General features: G+C 50.8%; 1 protein-coding gene and 1 long non-coding RNA gene across 18 annotated transcripts in view; one reads left to right on the top strand and one right to left on the bottom strand.

Moving 5' to 3' along the window:
* The window catches only part of TRERF1 (transcriptional regulating factor 1), a 198,301-nt gene that overhangs the window by 162,345 nt on the left and 16,403 nt on the right, over positions 1 to 19,553 (top strand). For 10 of the 17 annotated variants that reach the window (XM_073904971.1, XM_073904968.1, XM_073904970.1 and 7 more), the window contains 9 exons: positions 90 to 136; positions 1,035 to 1,185; positions 2,236 to 2,544; positions 5,987 to 6,371; positions 7,016 to 7,082; positions 8,452 to 8,591; positions 8,724 to 8,827; positions 10,336 to 10,411; positions 18,153 to 18,241. In XM_073904971.1, the coding sequence (XP_073761072.1) occupies positions 90 to 136; positions 1,035 to 1,185; positions 2,236 to 2,544; positions 5,987 to 6,371; positions 7,016 to 7,082; positions 8,452 to 8,591; positions 8,724 to 8,827; positions 10,336 to 10,411; positions 18,153 to 18,241 (1,368 nt within the window). The remainder of the gene's footprint in view (positions 1 to 89; positions 137 to 1,034; positions 1,186 to 2,235; positions 2,545 to 5,986; positions 6,372 to 7,015; positions 7,083 to 8,451; positions 8,592 to 8,723; positions 8,828 to 10,335; positions 10,412 to 18,152; positions 18,242 to 19,553) is intronic. The other 7 variants (XM_025890332.2, XM_073904976.1, XM_073904974.1 and 4 more) reach the window with 3 other exon arrangements.
* On the bottom strand, positions 17,053 to 19,000 carry LOC141374790 (uncharacterized). The gene is made up of 3 exons (XR_012381907.1): positions 18,891 to 19,000; positions 17,195 to 17,286; positions 17,053 to 17,072 (listed from the first exon to the last, which is right to left on the bottom strand). It is a non-coding gene; the product is annotated as an uncharacterized lncRNA (long non-coding RNA).

Genomic DNA, 19,553 nt, shown 5'->3' with positions numbered 1-19,553 from the left:
TTCCCTCAGCTCAAAGACTCCTCCCGTGAGAAAGACACTTTTTTTTCTCTTTCTTCTTTCTTCCCATGTCCTGCATGGCTCAAAATTAGATGCACCTACCTGATGGCAGAGCCCAGCCAGGGTCCCCCGAGTCAAGGTAGGATGGATGCAAGAAGGCATGTCGGCATTTTGGGAGAGTGGGAGGTTTTCCTGGGTTGTCTCTCCAGATTCATTTTCAAATTCAAAGTCAATTTCTCAAAGAAGTTTATAATGATAATAGCAGGAGCTATTGTGTTTGAGCATTTACTGTGTGCCAGGCACTCTATATTTTGTGTAATAAAGCAGCCCAGTGGGGGTGGGTAGGATTACCATGTGCCTAGCACATAGTAAGCACTCGACCATTCTTGGCTTTATTCCTGTGACTTTACGAATGAGAAAACAGGCTCAGAGAGCTTGGAGTTGTCCATCAAGTAAGTGGCAATACTGGGATTGACTCCAGAGGCCATGTTCTGTCCACTGATCATTCAGTCAAGTATTTATTGGGTATCTGTTGTGTGCCAGGCAATAGAGCTAAGCTTTGAGAATGCAGCAGTAAATAGTACAGACTTCTTTCCCCCCATCATGGGCATGGTAAATTCTTAGCCAGAACAACCTGACAAACTGCTAAGACATGCTGTCTAGAGGCTGAACCAAGGGACTTAGACACGTGTCTCGAAGGGAAGGCTTCTGGAAGAGGCAGCCTGAGCTGACTCTAGAAAGATAATAAATAGGCCAGAGGTGGGAAAAAAGGCCAGCACTTGATGGCCTAGAATGAAGGATGTTTTGTTCAACTCTTGCATTACTTTGAGTAAGCCCTTTTTCCCACTCTTGAGCCTCAGTGTTCCATCTGTAAAGTGGGCTTAGTTCTCTGAAGGGTATTGAGATAGTACAAGTGGGGCCATGGGAGCACTGGATGAATGAAATGGGTTCACTCTGGGGTGTGAGGTCTTGTGATAAGTCACCCTTCCTCTTTGTCAACATGTGTGTCCTCTCCATTTGGCCCTACCCTTGAGCAGTGGCCAACCAAAAGGAGTGTTTGGGGAGCAATTTGATGCCAAGAACAAACTGACGTGCTCCATCTGCCTGAAGGAATTCAAGAGCCTACCTGCCCTGAATGGCCACATGCGGTCCCATGGGGGAATGAGAGCCTCCCCCAGCCTCAAACAGGTTAGCAGGAGCCAGCTCCCTGCCCTTCCCAGGCCATGTGTTGCTTGCTTTGCTTTGCTGCCGTCAGACAGAGAGTGATGTGACCCCCCCGGTGGGCACCTGGGGAGGCACCATCCTTCCCTAACGGGAGTGCTTAAGCTTTGCCGCTAGGAGCCAGTCAGGTCAAACAGACCCCACTTCCACTGGTTTCATGAACAAGGGTCAAAAACAGAGGGGCTAGAAACCTTTTGAGGGATCCCAGTCTCTCCACTTCCTGAAAAAGACAGCAAAGAAAACACGTAGATGTGATATTATTTTTAACTTCTGCTGCTTAAAGCACCTAAGACCAGAGTATCTTGGGCCTCCCAGTGTAGTAGCCGGTGGCCAGGGAAAGCTAATGTGACCGTCAGGCTCTCAGCCAGCACTTTCTACTCACCAATGCACTAGTGTTAGACTCCAGCAATGGAAGGTCTTTAAATACCCTCAGGATTATGCAGGGAGGATATCCATGTGGTGAACTACCCATGCAGTTTTAGAGTAAGATTAAAATTCAAAGAATTTCTTAAATTCTTTAGATATTGTTGATCTAAATTTAAGTCTATGGGATTAACTCTCTGTTCACCAAAATCCTTGATACCCCGGGTCACTCCCATCTCCTGGCTGTTCCAGATCAAAGAGCTTTGTCTTCCATTGGACAGATGAGTAAACTGAGGCCCGTAGAATTAAGAGGTCCTACACAAGAGCTTATGTGTTTTGTTTTGTGCCTGATTACCAGTCCATATCCTTTCCTTTAAAAGCGACGACAACAACAAAACTTCAATATCTGCTTTAATTATACAAGTGATAACAGTCGAGATTCTTTAAACATAGAAAATTGCATGGCCTTGTCCACTGCCAACTGGCATCACTTGAGCCAAGGGACTCAGGGTTGCAGGAAGGAAAACACCCTGCCGTGGTTCTCTGTCACCCACGCATGATGTCCTGCAACATTTCAGGAAAAGCAAAGTGCGCCCCCCCCCCCTTGGGAAGGCTGCTCTCAGCCCAGGATCAAAGCCTTTATTGTCTGTATAGGAGGAAGGAGAGAAGGCCCTGCCGCCTCAGCCTCAGCCTCAGCCCCAGCCTCCACTGCCACCTCCGCCGCCACCGCAGCTCCCTCCCGAGGCAGAAAGCCTCACGCCTATGGTCATGCCCGTGTCTGTCCCTGTCAAGCTTCTCCCGCCCAAGCCAGGCTCTCAGGGCTTCGCCAGCAGCATCGTTGCCGCCCCCTCCGCCAGAGACAAGCCAGCCAGCTCGATGTCGGACGACGAGATGCCCGTGCTCGTGAGGATGACCCTCTCTCCCCCACACTCACCCCAAGGGGCTGCCCCCCACCCGCCTGCTGTGAGTTGCTGCTCTGTCCCCGCCCGCCTGGGGTGGGAACATCCCTTTGCTTTCCTGGAGATGGGGCAGCTCTTCCAAGGTCACTGGCCTGAGCTCAGACATGGTTTGGTCTCTCGGGGTGAGCCCCACACGGCCTCCTTGGGAATCCCATCCTTGTCCACACTGCCTGCTCCCCAGGGAACACCCGTTACCCTACCAGGCTAACGGTCTGGGTAGATTCTGAGACCTGAAGGTATTCCAAGAGGGAAACAAAGATGCTAACTCAGCTGGTAATCACAGCCATTAAAATATGGAAGCACTATCGCAGATAATAAATAGCTATTGCCTGGAGCCCTGCCCCCCCCCCCCCTTCAGGATCTCCAGACCTCCTCAAATCCAGCAGCTACAGATGGAAGCCCTGACACAGCAAGCCTCCATGCAATAGCCCTGGCATCTGTTCTGATGGTCAGCCTAAGCAGATGCTTCATATTTTCAGTATCCCACCTGCATTATTAGCCTTAGAGGACCTAATTCACTAAGGTCCCCAAAGTAATTCCACTGAGAGACACCCACCCCCCAGTCTCAGGAAAGCAAAGAGATTTGTGTTTCTCCCTCACTCTGAAGTTCTCCTTCTCTTTCTCAACTTCCAAGTGCTTCACCCAAGCAGCTTAGCTTGGCTCTGGGGTAGAGATCTCCCTCTCTCTCCCCCTCTCCTTCTCCCTCTCTCCCTCTCTCCCTCTCTCCCTCCCTTCCTCGCTCCTTCTCTTTCTGTCTTCCTCCCTCTTCCCTCCTTCCCTCCCCTGGGGAGTCTGTAACCCATGTGGTCGACTACATCAGATTTGTTCCCTCTCCACAAAGTGGTGTGCTGGGTCACATTTGTCCTCAAAGAATAAGTGGCTGCTGGGATTCCAGGTGGTATGAAGGTGGGGTTGGGCCAAAATAGGGGTAGGGTGGATAATTAAGAGAACTAGAAAAGTCCAGAAAGAACCTTCTTGGTTCTCTATGTGATACCAAGGCCTCAGAAGAGGAATGCTGAGGGGGAACCTCTGGGAGTGAGCACGGTTCTCATAAGCCGGCAGAACTTGGGGGCCAGTAACAAGCAGAGAGGTGAAATGACAGTCAAGCTCCCGCTTTGCCCAGGGAAGTTCCTGATTTAGCGGGAGAGACACTGTTTCTACCCCTAGAGAACTCTCAGCCTGAAGCTGGAGATGGTATGTTTCCTAGTCACAGAGGGGTCAGAGCCCCAGGCAGCACCCCCTGCCCCAACTTGAGACAGTGGGAAAGAAACCAGGGCAGAGAAGAAACAGTGGTCCCCCATAGGGGAGCACCCCTGGGCAGCTAAAGTAACTAGGGACTGGGGAGACGAAGGGAGTTTGGTATGAATTTGCTCAGAAGACCACCATGAGCACAGTTCTGAGCAGGGTTTTAAAGGCAGAGGTGGAGCTGGCTTTGTGGAAAAGGTGAGAGGGACGTTGTTAAATGAGATAAGCTGAACTAGAAGCATGTAGCTAGGATTGAGTAAATAGGGGCAAGGTCCTGACACTTGATGTAAAGAAATTAAAATGTCTGCGGGGGAGCCCTGGGTTCTAATCCCCACTCTGCGGCTGGCCCCCTGGGGATGCAGGCAACTGAGACCCTCCCCCGTGAAAAGCCTGGGTTTCTCCCCTGAGCTGGGGGTTGGACTCATCAGTGGATCTCCCTGCTCTGGGGAGCTTTTAAAACCTCTCAGTGAGTGGTCCCACCTCCAGAGTCTGAATAGCCTGGTAGAGGTGGATCCCTGTAAATGCTTCCTCTCATGTGACATCCAGGCCTGACATTCTGGGTGGTTTCCCTGGCCCAGGGTCTCCGAGCCTTGCCTGGAGTTGAGAACTGGAGTAACAGGACCAGAGGCTCAAGTACAGGGAGCCCAAAAGGGACCTTTGACCCTGTGATCAGAGGTCTGGATTCCCGCACAGGGTTGAAAGTCATGCAAGGTCAGCCTGTGCTCAGATGGCCTCATCAGTTATCCGGGAACAGGGTATATATAAAGCTTCAGATTGCTTCCCAACTTGGGGGGCAGAGACATCCACTCCCCATTCTCCTCAGACCTGTCTCTCTGCCTCAGCCTCAGGTGGTGAGGAGCCCTCTGGTGGGGAAAGGAGGCAGGTTGTGGCACTCTGGCCTCAGGAGAGCCCCCTGGGGGTGAGCTGGGAGCCTGGAGGGGTCCTCTGCTCCCTCTCCTTTCCCCACCCCTCAGCTTCCCTAGACTTCCCTCCTGGGGGTTGGGACAGCAGCCCAGAAGACAGTGAAGCTGAGGGAGAAACAGGAGGGGCAGCAAAGGGAGCCCAGGGCTGAGGGGGTGACTGGAGCAGGTCACATGGCCTGGAGGCAGCTGGTCACATGACCACGGCCAGCCTTTCCCATCACCCCCTGCTGCCTCCTTACTCGGGTGCCACCCTGGGCACAGGAATTGCCAGGAACTGCAGCTGTGACAGGCACTGGCCTGCAGGGCCTGGGAGGGTACCACAGACTGCCCCGAACTTTTCTGCAGGTATCCCCACTGCCTCTCCCAACCGCACCTCGGCCTCCCCAGCCCCACCCAGCTACACCCAGCTCTCCGTTTTTCTGGGCTGATGCTGGCACACACCCCAAGTCTGTTTCTGTTTGGCTTTGGCATGCCCTGCTTATCTATTTATGTGCATATGTTTACTTATTAGTATATATGTATCCATGTGGCAGATCTTCCTTCCAGGCTATGCTTGGTTCCGCTGCCATAAAATAAACGAACACTGCTGACAGGAAGCAACCCAGGAGAAGGGCTTGCTGCAAATGAGCTACCGTCCTGGGAGCAGTGGGAGCAGTGGTGAGGGGTGGGGGGCGGGGGGGCTTTACCACATCCGTTTTTAGGAGAGCACATGAAACGGGCCTCAAAGACCGTAGCTGGCTCTCCCTCGGCTCCACAGTTACCTCGAAGGAGAGCCCAGTGTGGGTCACTGACCCTGGGAGCCTTGGCTAGGCCTGGCCCCCTCTTCCTGCTCCACAGCCTCTGCCCAGCTTCCCTGAATAGATTATTCTGTCCCCTTCTCAGAACATGTGTTATCTGTCCCTGGTGGCCGTCCCCTGGGAGCGGTGGGGAATTAAAGGGCCCACTTGGCTGGATTCCACTCACCAGATGGGAATGCGGTGATAAGCAATAAAGAATGTGAATTTTTTTTCTTTCTTGCCCACCCACCATTCCTACCACCCCCATCTCTCTCCAGACATTAGGGATTTCCTCCCAAACCCAAGTTTTCTCCCCCGTCAAGCCACCGAACTCGCCCTGTGGGAACTGGAGGTGGCGGTTTTTCCGAGGCAGGGGATGCGGGGTTGGCGGGGGGGGGGGGGGGGGGGCCCGTTGGAACAGACGCTCCCCTTCCCTCAACCTGTGGAAATGGCCTGTGGGGAAAGCCTGAGGATTCGACTCGGACCGTTCTTCCCGTTCTAGGAAATCCCCAAGAAGCAGCAGCCCGGCGCGGCCAAAGCCGAAGAAGCCCTCAAGAGCTTGCCGGAGAAGAAAAAGTTCCGGCACCGGCCCGAGCCGCTCTTCATCCCGCCACCGCCCTCCTACACCGCCAACCCCGCCGCCTCGTACTCGGGCGCCACCCTGTACCAGAGCCAGCTGCGCTCCCCGCGCGTCCTCGGGGACCACCTGCTGCTGGACCCCGCCCACGAGCTGCCCCCCTACACGCCCCCGCCCATGCTGAGCCCGGTGCGCCAGGGCTCGGGGCTCTTCAGCAACGTGCTCATCGCGGGGCACGGCCCCGGCGCCCACCCGCAGCTGCCCCTCACGCCCCTGACGCCCACACCGCGGGTGCTGCTGTGCCGCTCCAGTGAGTCCCCGCCTTCCCTCCCCACTTCTCCCCCCCCCCCTCGCCGCGCTCGCGGGGCTCCTGCACCACACCCACTTCTGCCGGAGACGCTTAGACTACGCGTACGCCACTCCCCCTCAGGGGAAGCCCAGTCTAGCTGGGGAGACCTCGGAGCTGCCCTAATGACGGCCGCTTTGGCACAAGCGAACAGTTGAAGTGTGCCCTCGCTCCCTAAGCCTGGGCCGTGGATAATCGTCAGAGACACCCCCCCCCCATATCTGTACTAAGTAGATAGACAAATAGGATTAAGTATTATTCTCAAGACCCGGCTTCCACATCTTATGCACGCGCTGTGTAAAGATCAAGCATGGAGAGCCCGGGAGCCAGTATCTCTTTCTAGAGTAAGAATGGTTTCAGAGGAACGGTAGAGCTTAGCCGACCAGAATCAGGGCACTGGCTTCTCCTTACCCCGTGCGAGAAATGAGTAACCCTAAGCCATTTAGCAGCACATGCCATTCGGTTCCTTGAAGACTGCTGGGGGTGACTCTGGCATGGGTTGGGTGGGAGACGGGTCCCATTATGACTGTTTAGGTCACTGCTCATTGGCTTTAGTTTCTTCGGTACCCTTTCCTGTTGACCACTGACCTCTGGTTTTTGTGCTTCAGACAGCATTGATGGCAGCAACGTGACAGTCACCCCAGGGCCTGGAGAGCAGACCATTGATGTTGAACCGTAAGAAAAAGCCAATTTTGGTTTGTTTGTTTGTTTGTTTTAGAACAGAAGCCTCAGCTGAAGATGAGGAACCACCGAATGAGAAGTTAGAGAAATTGTAGGATCATGGTAGTTCTCAAGTACTGGTGTTTCAAGGCTCTTTCCAAAGACTCAATGCATACTAAAGCATGAAACCCTATATTCAGAGAACCTCGTGACCCCATCTCCGGCTGCATGGTTGTGGCCACATGCTTGCACATCCCCAGTGACATTGAGCTCTCTGCAAGGCTTCATCCAAATGCCCTTGCTTCCCAGTTCCCTCCCTAAAATTCTTGGCTGGTCCTCCAAATAGGTTTGGTATGGGTGGGGCTGGGGAGTATAATGGAAAAGAAAGGTGCTATTTACTTTTTTCTTTTTTTTAAGATTTATGTATTTACTTAGCATGTGTGGGTGAGTGGGGGAGGGGCAAAGGGAGAGAATGTTTCAAGGAGACTCCTCGTTGAGTGAGGAGCCCGACCCCGGACTCGATCCCACAACCCTGAGATCACAACCTGGGCCCAAACCAAGAGTTGGAGGCTCAACTGACTGAGCCACCCAGGAACCACAACAAAGGTGCCATTTTCATAGATAAGTGCAAAAAAGACCAGGTGGTAGAGTGGTGACTACCTTGAGTCAGGAATCTGAAAGCCTGAGTTCCAGCACCATTTTTTTATTTGACCTTGAAGAAGTTAACCTTTCTAGGCTTTGTTTTTTTCTTTAAGATTTTATTTATTTGAGAGAGAGAGAGAGCATAAGTGGGAGCAGAGGAAGAAGCCGGCTCCCTGCTGAGTCGGGAGCCCGATTCGGGGCTCGATCCCAGGACCCTGAGATCATGAGGCAGACGTTTAACCAACTGAGCCACTCAGGCACCCCAACCTTTCTAGGCTTTAGTTAACCCACCTATTAAGTGGGAATAATTATCACTGCCTTGCTTACATCACAGGTCTTTGTGAGATTCAGATGGGATAATTTATGTGAAAGTGGTCTAAAAGGGATAACAAATATAATAAGCACATTATGTTTGTTGCATTTTTCCTGGTTAAATGGTGCCAGTGGCCATACTCTGGGCGGCTGTTGTCTTGCGATGAGCACCCTCCCTGTCTGAGTTACACTGAGCTATGACGCTCCAGGCAGACTTCTCCCCCGCTCCCGGCAGCATCTCTCCCCAATCTTAAAGCTGTTCCTTCTCCAGTGAAAAGGCCATGCCTGGAATCTTAGGATCACACTGTGAGGAAATGCCCCTGCATTCTTCTTGCAGAAGGAACTGGTTTCCTTCTTTTTCAAGTTCCTGACAGTTGCTCTTGACCTCAAATTGAAGACCACACTGTTGTTTTCGTTCTTGTCCTTAAAGACGCATCAACATTGGCTTGAGGTTCCAAGCAGAGATTCCAGAACTTCAGGATGTCTCTGCCTTGGCCCGGGACACACACAAGGCCACACTGGTATGGAAGCCCTGGCCAGAGCTGGAAAACCATGACCTCCAGCAAAGAGGTATTGGCATGGGGGGAGAACTGGGTAGGAAAGGCTTGATCCTCTCACAGGGGTCTCTGGCTCCAGTCTGGGTGTGTTTGTCCATGAGACCAAGCTCTCTCTGATGCAGTGGCTTCTCATTGTCCCCAACAGTGGAGAATCTCCTGAATTTGTGCTGTTCAAGTGCGTTGCCTGGTGGAGGGACCAATTCTGAATTTGCTTTGCACTCTCTTTTCGAGGCCAAAGGTGATGTGATGGTAAGGAACGGTGAAAATAGACTTCACGGTTCATATTCTCCATGTCAGAATTTTGAAAAGTATTTTCCTGAGTTTCTGCATTGTCCCAAATACCATAAAACCAGTTCCTAAGATCATGACCAGTCTACATGCTACCATGTTCCTTTATCTCATCGATTGGGCCAGAATTTAATGCCTGCAGGAGAACCTGCAGTTGGACTTCTGTTTATACATCTGTTCCCAAATAGTAATTATGATCACATCTGTCTTGGGAAATTAGAATTTCTTTTCAGCAGTCTTATAATTCACATCAGAAACCTGGCCTCTGGTGATAGAGGTAGAAAAACCTCACTGAGACAAGACTTGGCCAGAAACTGTGTCTCCTACTCTGTTGATTGTTCTTCCCTACTATGGAAGTCAGCCAGTTCGATGTTCGTAGAACTGTTTCTCTCCTAACCAAAATGAAGGGTTTGCTGTGCACCAGCTGGGGTCATTCTTCCACCTTTGACACAGTCAGACCTTTGGTACCATTTTCCCAGGATCCTAGCTGACCATTTGGCTGCTCCACCTGGGCTCCTGGCAAGGGCACTCAGTCACTAACCTGTTTCCTCTTTAGTAAACACATGGTTTTGGTACCAAATCTAGCCCCTTGCTTTTTGATTGTATGAAAATGTGCAAGTAAACAAGTGTCCCAATACTCCCTTCTCATGAGATTATTGATCCCCTTCAAGGATTTTCTAGAATGTTAGAGAACGCTCCTTAATCCTTTAAGACAAGTGTTGCAGAGAAGCACTTCTCAAACTTCTAATGTGCACACAAATCACTTGGGGCATCTTGTTAAAATGTAGATTCTTATTCAGCAATTCTGGAGGTGGGGCCCAAGGTCCTGTGTTTCTAACCAGCTCCCAGCAGATGCCCGTGCTGCTTGCCCATGGACCACACTTGAGAAGCAAGAATCTAGACCTTGCTCTGTCCCTAACCCATCTACGAGTCCACATGCACCATTTTTTTTTTTTTTAAAGTTGACGAGGCTGAAGGAGGCATATTTGAAAGGGTTCTTTCTCTAAGCTCCCTGGAAAGACAGTATATAGTACAGTTATTACTAATACAACTGTTTATGTTAAATTGTAATGAAATGCGGTTTTTCTGCAAAAACAGTTACAAATCAGCCACTCATTTCCTTGGAGGCTTTCCCCAGAGATTCAGTCTCCCTCCAGAGGAAGCCTCACCGTCTCTCTGAGGCTGGGGTCTTCACCAGGGAAGGCATGGGGTCTCCACTGCCCCCCGTTTTTCTCTGACAGGACCAACTGGCCGCAGGCACGGGGGGGAGGTGTTTGAGTGCCACGTCCTGTGGGGTGCTGGCCAGAAAGGAAGCCCCAGTTAGGGGAGTTCCCCCTCTGGTTTTCCTCCCCGCACCCCCAACTCCTGGCTCTGCAGTGCTGACTCCTTTTCCCCGTTAGGTAATGCTCTTCCCGCGGCCCACATACCCCGTTACTGACTCTCACCTTTTCTCTCCCATGGGTCTGCAGGCCGCCCTGGAAATGCTGCTGCTGCGGAAGCCGGTCAGGTTAAAATGCCATCCTTTAGCAAATTACCACTATGCCGGTAGGTTGCCAGGAGACTTGTGCACCACTGCTTCCTGAGAGCAGGCTCTTTGCATGTTTGCTGGGGTCGCTTTTTAATAATAGACCGACCCAGGCCCATCCTAAATGCCCCTTGTGAGCTCGAGGCCTTCCAGGGCATAGCTGGTGGGGCAGTTGTGTCTGTTGGCTGGGTACCGTTGGGTGTTTTGTGCAGGCTCCCCCCAACCCTCGTGGATGTGCCAAGAGCCAGGTGATAGTGGATGGTGCCCGCACGTGTGGCGGTGAGCCTGGTGCATCAGCGGGAAGGAACCACAGAGGGGACAGCACAGAGACAACAATACTCAGCAGCCCCTCGGCTTCGGAATCAGTGGACGTGGGTTCAGATCTCGCCTGCAGCCCTTGGCCTTCTGGAACCTTGGTCTCCTCACCCGTGAAACAGGGCTCCTATTCCATCCCTTGCAACATCTTTGTGATGGTTAGCGATAGTGGATGTGGCACAATGCGTGGCATATTCAAGTGGCTATTATTCATTTATTGAATAATTATTTATTGAGTACTTGCGTTCAAGAAACTGTGCTAAGTACTAAGATAAAACAGGGATTATGACGGACATAGATGGAATCCTACCTCCTGCACTTTGGAGTCTGAGGAGGAAGTAGTCATCAACAATGGATCACACTCAAGGCAGGAGAAAGACGTCTACATATGCGTATACTGTACAGACACACGTGCGTATATACACACAGACACGCGTGTATTGTACGTATACGTGCACACATGTCACACATACATGTCCGTGGACAGAATGTGTCCTGTGACGGTGTGAGTTAACGATGACATCACCAGTGAGGGGGAAGGAGAAAACACCATTGAGAGTTGAATGTGGTAAGAATCATGAAGAGAGAAGGCGACAGGTTGGGGAGCCTGGAGTGACAAAATGAAGTTGAAATCAACATTTTAATTTCTAGTAATGGGTAAACCTATCCATTCTGAGGGCCTCCCTGAGCCTGCCGGGGTTCTCCATTTCAGAAGGGGCTAAATCCTCCAGTGCCCCTGGGATTGCTAATCATTTGAAGGTTCCTTTGGTGCCTTGGGCAGACACTGTGTAGGTAGGTGCTAAATGCCTAAGTGGGCTTGGGGACCTGGTCAGACCTTTTCTAGACCTCAGTCCAGGCAGCCAGATGTGGCCTAAGGTGAGGGCTGCTCTACAAATACTAGAGTGTTCTCGATGGGCACCCCACCAGGCCCACCACCCTTTGCCACACTTACTGTGCCCCTCTCCTGAGCCAGCCTTCCCTCCTGTCATCACAAGGGGGAAAGGCCTCAGAAGTCACTCACCTGAGCACAGACAGCCCTGGATGTCTGCCCGTGGGTCACTGTCAGCACACAGGCCACTACCGGAAGTCAGCAAGCACAGAACGGACACAGGGATAAGAAATCCATCATTTAACTAGGGCCTAAGCCAGCCAGTTTCTTACTATTGTCTCCATCACTTCCTGCTTGGTGTCTGCCCCGAGTGTGGGTAGGAAGATGTGGGAGTTCTCCCTAATCTGCCATGGAAACTATTCAATCCTCTTAATTCCCAGTGTCATCTGCTGCCCATTAAACCCTGACAGGCTGTCCAGCCTCCTGGAGCCTATCTCAGGCTTCTTTGTATAGTGGGCGAGACAGTTGATGACAAGGAGCTTCCCAACCATCTGCTGTAGCTGCCCTCACCCGCAGGGTGACCAGGGTGGCTGGCGCCTCTGGGCTGGTCAGCTCCAGCTGTGAGCAACCTCTTGAGACCCAAACCCCCTCCATCCAGTTCTTCCCACTGTGCCAAGCAAGTATTATATTGTTTTATGTGTGTCATGACATAATATTTGGAAAGCTATGGACTAGAAGCCACCCCCCACCCCAAACAAAACAAAACAAAAATGCTGAAATAATAGTAAGGATTTTGAAACTAAACTCTGCTAAAATTAACAATCTTCTAGGGTCCCTAGCTAACGTGTTGCCCATCCTTGGCCTCCTTCCCCCACAGGCAGACCAGGAAGCCCTCTGCTGCCTCCTGGAACATCTGCCTTCTCCAGGAAGTGATCACAGACCAAGCCCCAGAGAATTTTGTAGAACTATGAGCAAAAAAGTCAGAGGTCCCTGGTTCCTAAAGTCTGGCCTGACTCCATCCCTTAATAGTTCCCTTCCAGGCCACAGAGGAGGCCCCAGAGTATACCCCCATCACACGTCCTAGTTACCAGACACCACTCCTTCTCTCTGTTTCGTTCCAAGGTATCAGTGAATCCCATCCCCGTGGCCCTGTCCTGCCTTGGCTTTTGTGCCCTGGTGGGGTTCTCTCCTGTAGCACTCTGTCAGGTTAAGTCGGCATCACCGGGACACTATCTTCTGGATTGCCTTTGGCTTTGGCTCTGTGGCTGTGGCCAGTGTCATCCCACCCCAGCTCCCTGCCCTGGAGGCAAGGCAGAACAACTGAGCTTGGAGGCAGAGGCTACATGTTTGGGGGAGACAGAGACCCAGGCCTGTGAAAGTCACTTCCCCTGCTTTACTTAGGACGTTTCCCACGCCATCCCAAGCAATTCGGTAAGAAAAGGAAAAAGTGACCAGTGCTGGGGCCCAGGAGAGACACTAGTGTGGGTGGGCACCTTGCCCGGATCTGGAGGCTGCTTGCCAAGGCCAGAGGAGCGCTGCACAAGATCCTTGGAGGAAGGAAGGTGACATTGCAGTGGCCCCCAGCATGCTAATCCATACCCAGGCACACAGCCCAGCCCTCTCTCAGCACCCTCCACCCATGTGTGGGTAGCAGTTTGCAGAGGCTCCCTGCTAGCTTTTGGGTTGGGTGGGGAAGGCCTGAGCATGGGGGGATCAGGGTGAAGACGCCTGGTTGTGATTAAGGGGCTTGCTGCATCCTTGGATTTTCCATCGAAAAACCATCATTCCTGCTAATGGTTGCGGACACTGGCCTTCTGCTTCCTGGCAAGGGTGCAACAGAGGCCACTGTCCAGCTCCCACCACAGCCCGGGCTCTTCCTGGGTCCCAGACCCTGACCTGACTCTGGACTTGCGGGATTACCCAGTCGGTTGGTGAAGGCCTCTTCTCTATCTTGGAAGCTGCCCAGTTTGATGAGGAGAAAGAACTACATACTCAAGAGAATACTTTGCAAAAAACACAGCTGTGATGTCATTTTCCAGGCATTCTCAACTCATGTCTCTGGCTGAGAGTGGTCACCTCAAGGGCAGGACCTGAGTTAATACTTACTCTCTGGCCTTGCCTGACATAATGCTGTCACAACCGTAAAGGAATGGTCAGTGGACGAGCTCGACGTCTGGATTCAGATGGAGGCCTCCCTTCCTTCTGCCTCCAGGGGGATCTTTGGCAGCAGCCAACTTCACCCTCCACCCCTAAAAAATTATTCAGCCTTTACCCACTGTGGAAAACCTTACACAGAAATGAAGATCTGATTCAAAAACAGTCCCCCTTTTCCTGCAGTGAACATGTCTTCCTGGTGTATGTGCAATAACAGCACCATCACAAAAGTTTTTTTTAAGTCTTGAGAGCACGACGGAAGCGCCCTCTTTAAAAGATCCTGAGCCCAATTCTCTCACCACTCCATGTCTCTTTTTAATTGCCTGGGTTCGCTATAGATCGCCCCAAATTTAGCCACAGTCCAGAGCCTGTTTCCCAGCAACCGAAGCTCAGAACAATTTTCCTCTGGATACTGTTCCAGCACCAGTTTCCTCAGTTAATTAGGCCCTTTGTAATTAGCCTTAATCGGCTTGTTAGGGGCCCCTGCTGATAACAGCCCAATAGCCAGGAATCCCCAGGTAGGACAAATGAGCACTGGGGGAATGTCAGCCCACTAACCCTGCATGCATGCTGAGTGGACAGCAGGGATCCTGGAGGGGAAGAAAGGGCAGAGCAACGGGAGAGTTAGAGACAGCCCCCTGCCTCTAACTTGTATTTTATCCTGGACTTTGTCCAAGACACAGAATCCAGGAAGGGCTGGCTTAGAACCTTGTCTAAAAATGTAGAAAGTGCTCCTATCCGACAAGAGCCTCTGGGAACGAGACGCCTGAGCCTTGCCTTGATGGGATTACAGAAGGAATTTCGGGGGTTGGGGAGCAGAAGCCAGGGAGCCACCAGCAGCCAGGAGTAAGGCTGTGCAACTGTAGTCACACAGAGCTAGGAACACCGGCGCGGATCAGCAGTCTTCCCCAGTGCCGTGAATGCATGTCAGCAGGGGACAGTGTGTATGCCATAGCTGTGGGCTGACTTGGAATCTCCTCTCCAAATGGCCAGTGACATTAGTCGTGTGCCTGCCTAGGACCAAACGCTGCTGTCAGGGAGGAGGAAACTGAGAGCCAGAGAAGTTGAGTACCTTTGCCTGAGGCCACAGGAGTAAATGACAGAACCGGATTTGCAGACTGGGGTCTCGCAGACTGGGGTCTCGACTGAAGTCACCCCTTTTTTTAAGATTTATTTATTTGACAGCGCACACGAGCAGGGGGAATGGCAGAGAGAGGGACAAGCAGGCTCCACTGAGCAGGGAGCCCGATGTGGGGCTCAATCCCAGGACCCCGGGATCATGACCTGAGCCGAAGGCAGCTGCTTAACCATCTGAGCCACCCAGGCGCCCCTGAAGTCACAGCACAGTGCCTTTATCTGGGAAGAACACGTTCGGGTGTTTCTAGGCTTGGGCCTGGGAATTCAGTCCAGGAGCCCAAGGGTAGATTCTCAGCCCCGTGGGCTATCTCGTGATCAGGATGTCATGAAGATGGACTGTGCTATAGTGTGAGCATAAGAATGCATTTGCTTGTCTGGCCCTGTCCCTGCCTCTCACTTCATGGATGCCCTTGTTGGACAGACACACGTACACGGTGCTGTCTTGTGCACTAAAGGGCAACCCGGAGGACTATGTACAGGAGCCATCTTCTACTCTCTGAGCACATGCTCCCTTCCCCGGGCCCTGCAGTCCTCAGAGCGGGAAAGTGCAGCCCACTTCTGATCCAGGACGGGATACAGAACGAGCACTCTTGGATGGGGGAGACTGAAGACCCCATCACAGAGCAGCAGCCCTAAAAACCACCGAGGAGTCAGCAGGGGGGATTCCCTTCCACCATGAGGCTTGGGGTCCCCCATGACAGATGGTCCAGGAAGCTATTTCCCGTTCAGTGGGGTTCCACCTGACAATCTATATGGAGGCATGAAGGGATATGCTTCTTAAAAGTAGACCTGGGCAGGGGCGCCTGGGTGGCTCAATCGTTAAGTGGCTGCCTTCGGCTCAGGTCATGATCCCTGGGTCCTGGGATCAAGCCCCGCATTGGGCTCCCTGCTCCATGGGAGGCCTGCTTCTCCCTCTCCCACTCCCCCTGCTTGTGTTCCCTCTCTCGCTGTGTCTCTCTCTGTCAAATAAATAAATAAAATCTCTAAAAAAAAAAAAAAAAGTAGACTTGGGCATTTAACCCTGCTGCTGGGGCAGTAATCAGGTGATGATTCCACTCCTGGCATGGGGTGGAAGCAAGTGTGTCCACCATAGAGACTGGATGCTGGCCTGAGAAGGCGGCATGGCCCTGTTAGTGTCTCATCAAGTCTGAGAGCCCCACTCTAACTTAGGAAACGTATGGTCTGGCTGAGAGCGGAAAGGATTCTCATTGATCTAGTTGGGTGTCATCATTGCCACGATGTCCCCCGATTCTCCATCTGAGATGCAGCCCAGAGCTGCATGGGCTCTGGACCTGCAGCGCGGTAGCTTGACCAGGGATTCAGCTGATGTGACATGTCCGCATCATGATCCTCTTCCACCATTGTATTTCTGATTCCTCTTACCTCTTTGCTATTTTGATGGATACCTAAAGGAAACCATGGCTGCTCTTTGGTCATTCAACTGAAGTGTTGGTAATCCTTTCTGTCTCTCTCTTTCTACCTCTGCTCCTGAGCAAGGGGAGCATATTTTTGCTGGGACCCCAAGGCCCTGAATATTAGACAGAATTTGAGGAACAGTGATGGAACCATTCTGGAAACCCAGATCGCACTGACTTCCTGTGCTCATGTCCGCTCCAGCAAAGCTTCTCCAAACACCCAGACACTTCTCCTCCCTATTGTGATGGTTGCACAGCCAGAGATACCCAGCCTCCAGAACCTGTGGAAGATGTTTCTTTCTGCTGAGGATTAATCAGAAAACCGCTTCCCTTCTGGAAATAAAGAGATAAACTTGCAAAACAAAGAAATCAGGTGGTGGCGGCCCTGTGTTTTGGAGTTCTGAGCCAGCCAACTCCGCAGAGCATATTCTGAGTCTGGAGCCAGAGTTCTTGGCCTGATTCACTAATTTTGGCTGAACCTTCCAATGGGGGAAACAGTTCAGGTTTCCTATATCTTCATTTTCATCGGTCAACCATAGCAAAGTGGAAATCCCGGGCTTATCCTGGTGAGGAAGGAAAGTATTATGGTTTGGGGGATTATAGCTCTGAAAAGTGGAGGAATGTCAAAGGCCTGCCGTGTACCATCCAAAAAATCAAAGATGTGGAGAACTCAAAAAACCGGAGAAGTGAGGCAGAGTTTTCTGCAATCAGCCACAGGAATTGAGCCTTCCCTGGAGCCCCCAGAAATAGGGCTTATCTTAGAAATAAGCTTTATTTCTTACCCCAAACAGGCCAGGACCACCCAGTCTGATGATCTGCATATTTTGCTTTCTAATATATGGAGAGAAAACAAATTTGAAAATCAAGATTAGCCGCTAAGGCAGATGCACCAACCCAGCACTGTGGGGCCTCTTCCTCGTTGGTCTTGTAGATCAGGTGCCGGGCCCACTCACCTCTCCAGCCTCATCTGCTTTCTCTTCACTGGGAGTTTGTGTTAAACCATACTGGATTACTGCTGCTTCTCTGAACATCTCTGTTTCCTCATCTGTAAAATGGGTAACAGTAATGCCAGTCTTACAGGGTGAGTCTTACAGGTGAAGCCAAATGACTAGTATCTGTGAAGTGCTTAGAACCTGGCATAGTAAGCACCTAGAAATGCTAGGATTTTGTTTTGTTTTGTTTTTTCTAGCACAGTGTCTTACGTGTAGTAGACACGCAATACTGTTGAATGAATGAATGCATCCATCATCTCACTCTTGCCTCTCACTTTTGCCTCAGCCATGTTTTCTCCCCAGAATTCCCTTCCATCTCCTTCTTGCCTGAATTGTTTCTGTGTGTCCTTTAAAACTCAGCTCAGGTGTTTTCTCTACCTGGAAACCTGACCCTAACCTGAGCGTGAGGCTCACCTTGAACACCGTGGCCTGCTGGTTTGTCTCCCTACTAGATGGTGAGCATCTTGAGGGTGGAGCCTGCCGAGTCTGCCACATCTTGAGGAGCACTTGCTACGTGAACGTTTGCACTCATGAACCAAGCATAATTACACAAAAACTATAGCTACAATTTGTTGAGCACTCCTGGTTTTCCAGTTACGAAGCTAAGCACTTGTGTGGTGCATTATCTTCTTTAACCTTTGCAAAGATCACAAAAGCTGGGGACAATTAGAATTATTCCCATTTGTAGGTTACTAAACTGAGTTTCGGATTCAGTAACTTGCCAAGGTCAAGGCCATAGCTGGGATTTTAACCCAGATGTCAGGGTTGCTAACCATTACACTACACTGGCTTTTTGTTCAAACGGGAGTTGGATGTGTATTATATCACTTGCTAAAGAGTTGTGTTTTGTAACTAAGTAAGCCAGCACCTAAAAGTAGGGAGAACTGTGTGCTGTTCTTAAGACGTTTCTGTTTTGTAGGTTCGGACAAGTGGACTTCCCTAGAAAGAAAACTGTTTAATAAAGCACTAGCCACTTACAGCAAAGACTTTATTTTTGTACAGAAGATGGTAAGCATGCTTTTTCCAATCGCTCACTTGAAATTGAATTTGGGAAATTATACACCTAAAGACGTACAGAAATAATTTGGTACTGATTTAACACTCTCAGGAAAAGGATGTCTTCCACCTCTCTCTGGTGAAGGATGTCATAATGACAGTAGTAATAAAAATAATATTTTGTATATACAGCATCTCACAACAAAATAGAATTTTTCTACACAGATGAAGTAGCACTTTTACAGCAGATAATGAACTTAATAGACCTTAATTGGCTAAGAGGTGAGGTAGTTTAGGCTAAAAGTTAAAATGATTCCAAGAGTGTTTCAGAAAGTCAGCAGTGGAGCCGAATTGTGTTATTAAGGTCATTAAAATGTCCAGGTGCACAGAGAACAGAGTAGCAGGTAACAGCTCCCACTGGCTCTGGGCTGGGCCAAGCTGATGCCACCCACTGGGTGGGTGCCTGTCTCCTGTCCTTAATCTAGGGCCTTCCTTGATGGACAAGAATCATAACAGGTAGACTCTTCTCCCTCTTGCCCCCATCTCCAGATCTGTATTCACCCCTGCCTTTCCCTACCTGGGAGGCCACCATGCTCTTGAATGCCCTGTAAGCTCAGCAGCTTCCATGCTCTTTTTTGAGTCCCCTTCCCCCAGGACTGACCTGTCGGAGGCCTCTCCCCTTGCAGGCCTGCACCGTGTTGACTGGTGACGGAGTCAGGTGTCATGTTTGCCAGGCGCCATGGCTTTTTCAACAAGTGCTCTCCGAGCCAAATATCCAGTGATATGAAGGGGGCAACTTCAGGAAGACAGGAGTTCTTCTGGTGGTGCCCCTCTGATCTCATGGTTGGGGTGGCCGGTTTCCACCCTCCAGAAGCATGGCCAGCCTTTTATCTGCCTCCAGAAAATCCATATTATTGAACCCCACCTTGAGCTTGGGAGATCTATGAACTACACAGAGGCATTTTTTTTTCTCTTTAGAATGCATGTACCTTTGCCCCCTTGGGGGAGGACAGGGCAAGGTTTGTTTCCTGCAGAGACTAAGCTCTTGTTACCATAACTTTTGCCTTACATTCCTGTTCGATTACTAAGGAATATTTTTCATAAATAGATTTTTGAAGGTCAACCGGCTGGAGAGCCAAATATGCTCAAGCACATTAAATGAAAAAGCATGCTGCTTTACGGGTTAAAAAAAGAAATGAGCTCTCTATGGGCTGACATGAAAAAAGATCTCCAGGCTATATTGTGAAAAAAAAAAATCAAGTTGCAAAACAGTATAGACAGTGTGCCGCCTCTTGTGAGGAGAAATATATTTTTGTGTTCTTTG

The sequence above is a fragment of the Callorhinus ursinus genome, unplaced genomic scaffold (genome assembly GCF_003265705.2).
Source record: "Callorhinus ursinus isolate GAN/ISIS: 27379988/994484 unplaced genomic scaffold, GSC_fseal_2.0 scaffold22, whole genome shotgun sequence".
NCBI lineage: Eukaryota > Metazoa > Chordata > Mammalia > Carnivora > Otariidae > Callorhinus > Callorhinus ursinus.
The sequence above is the reverse complement of the archived record's forward strand: the minus strand, read 5'-3'. Positions and strand labels throughout refer to the sequence as shown.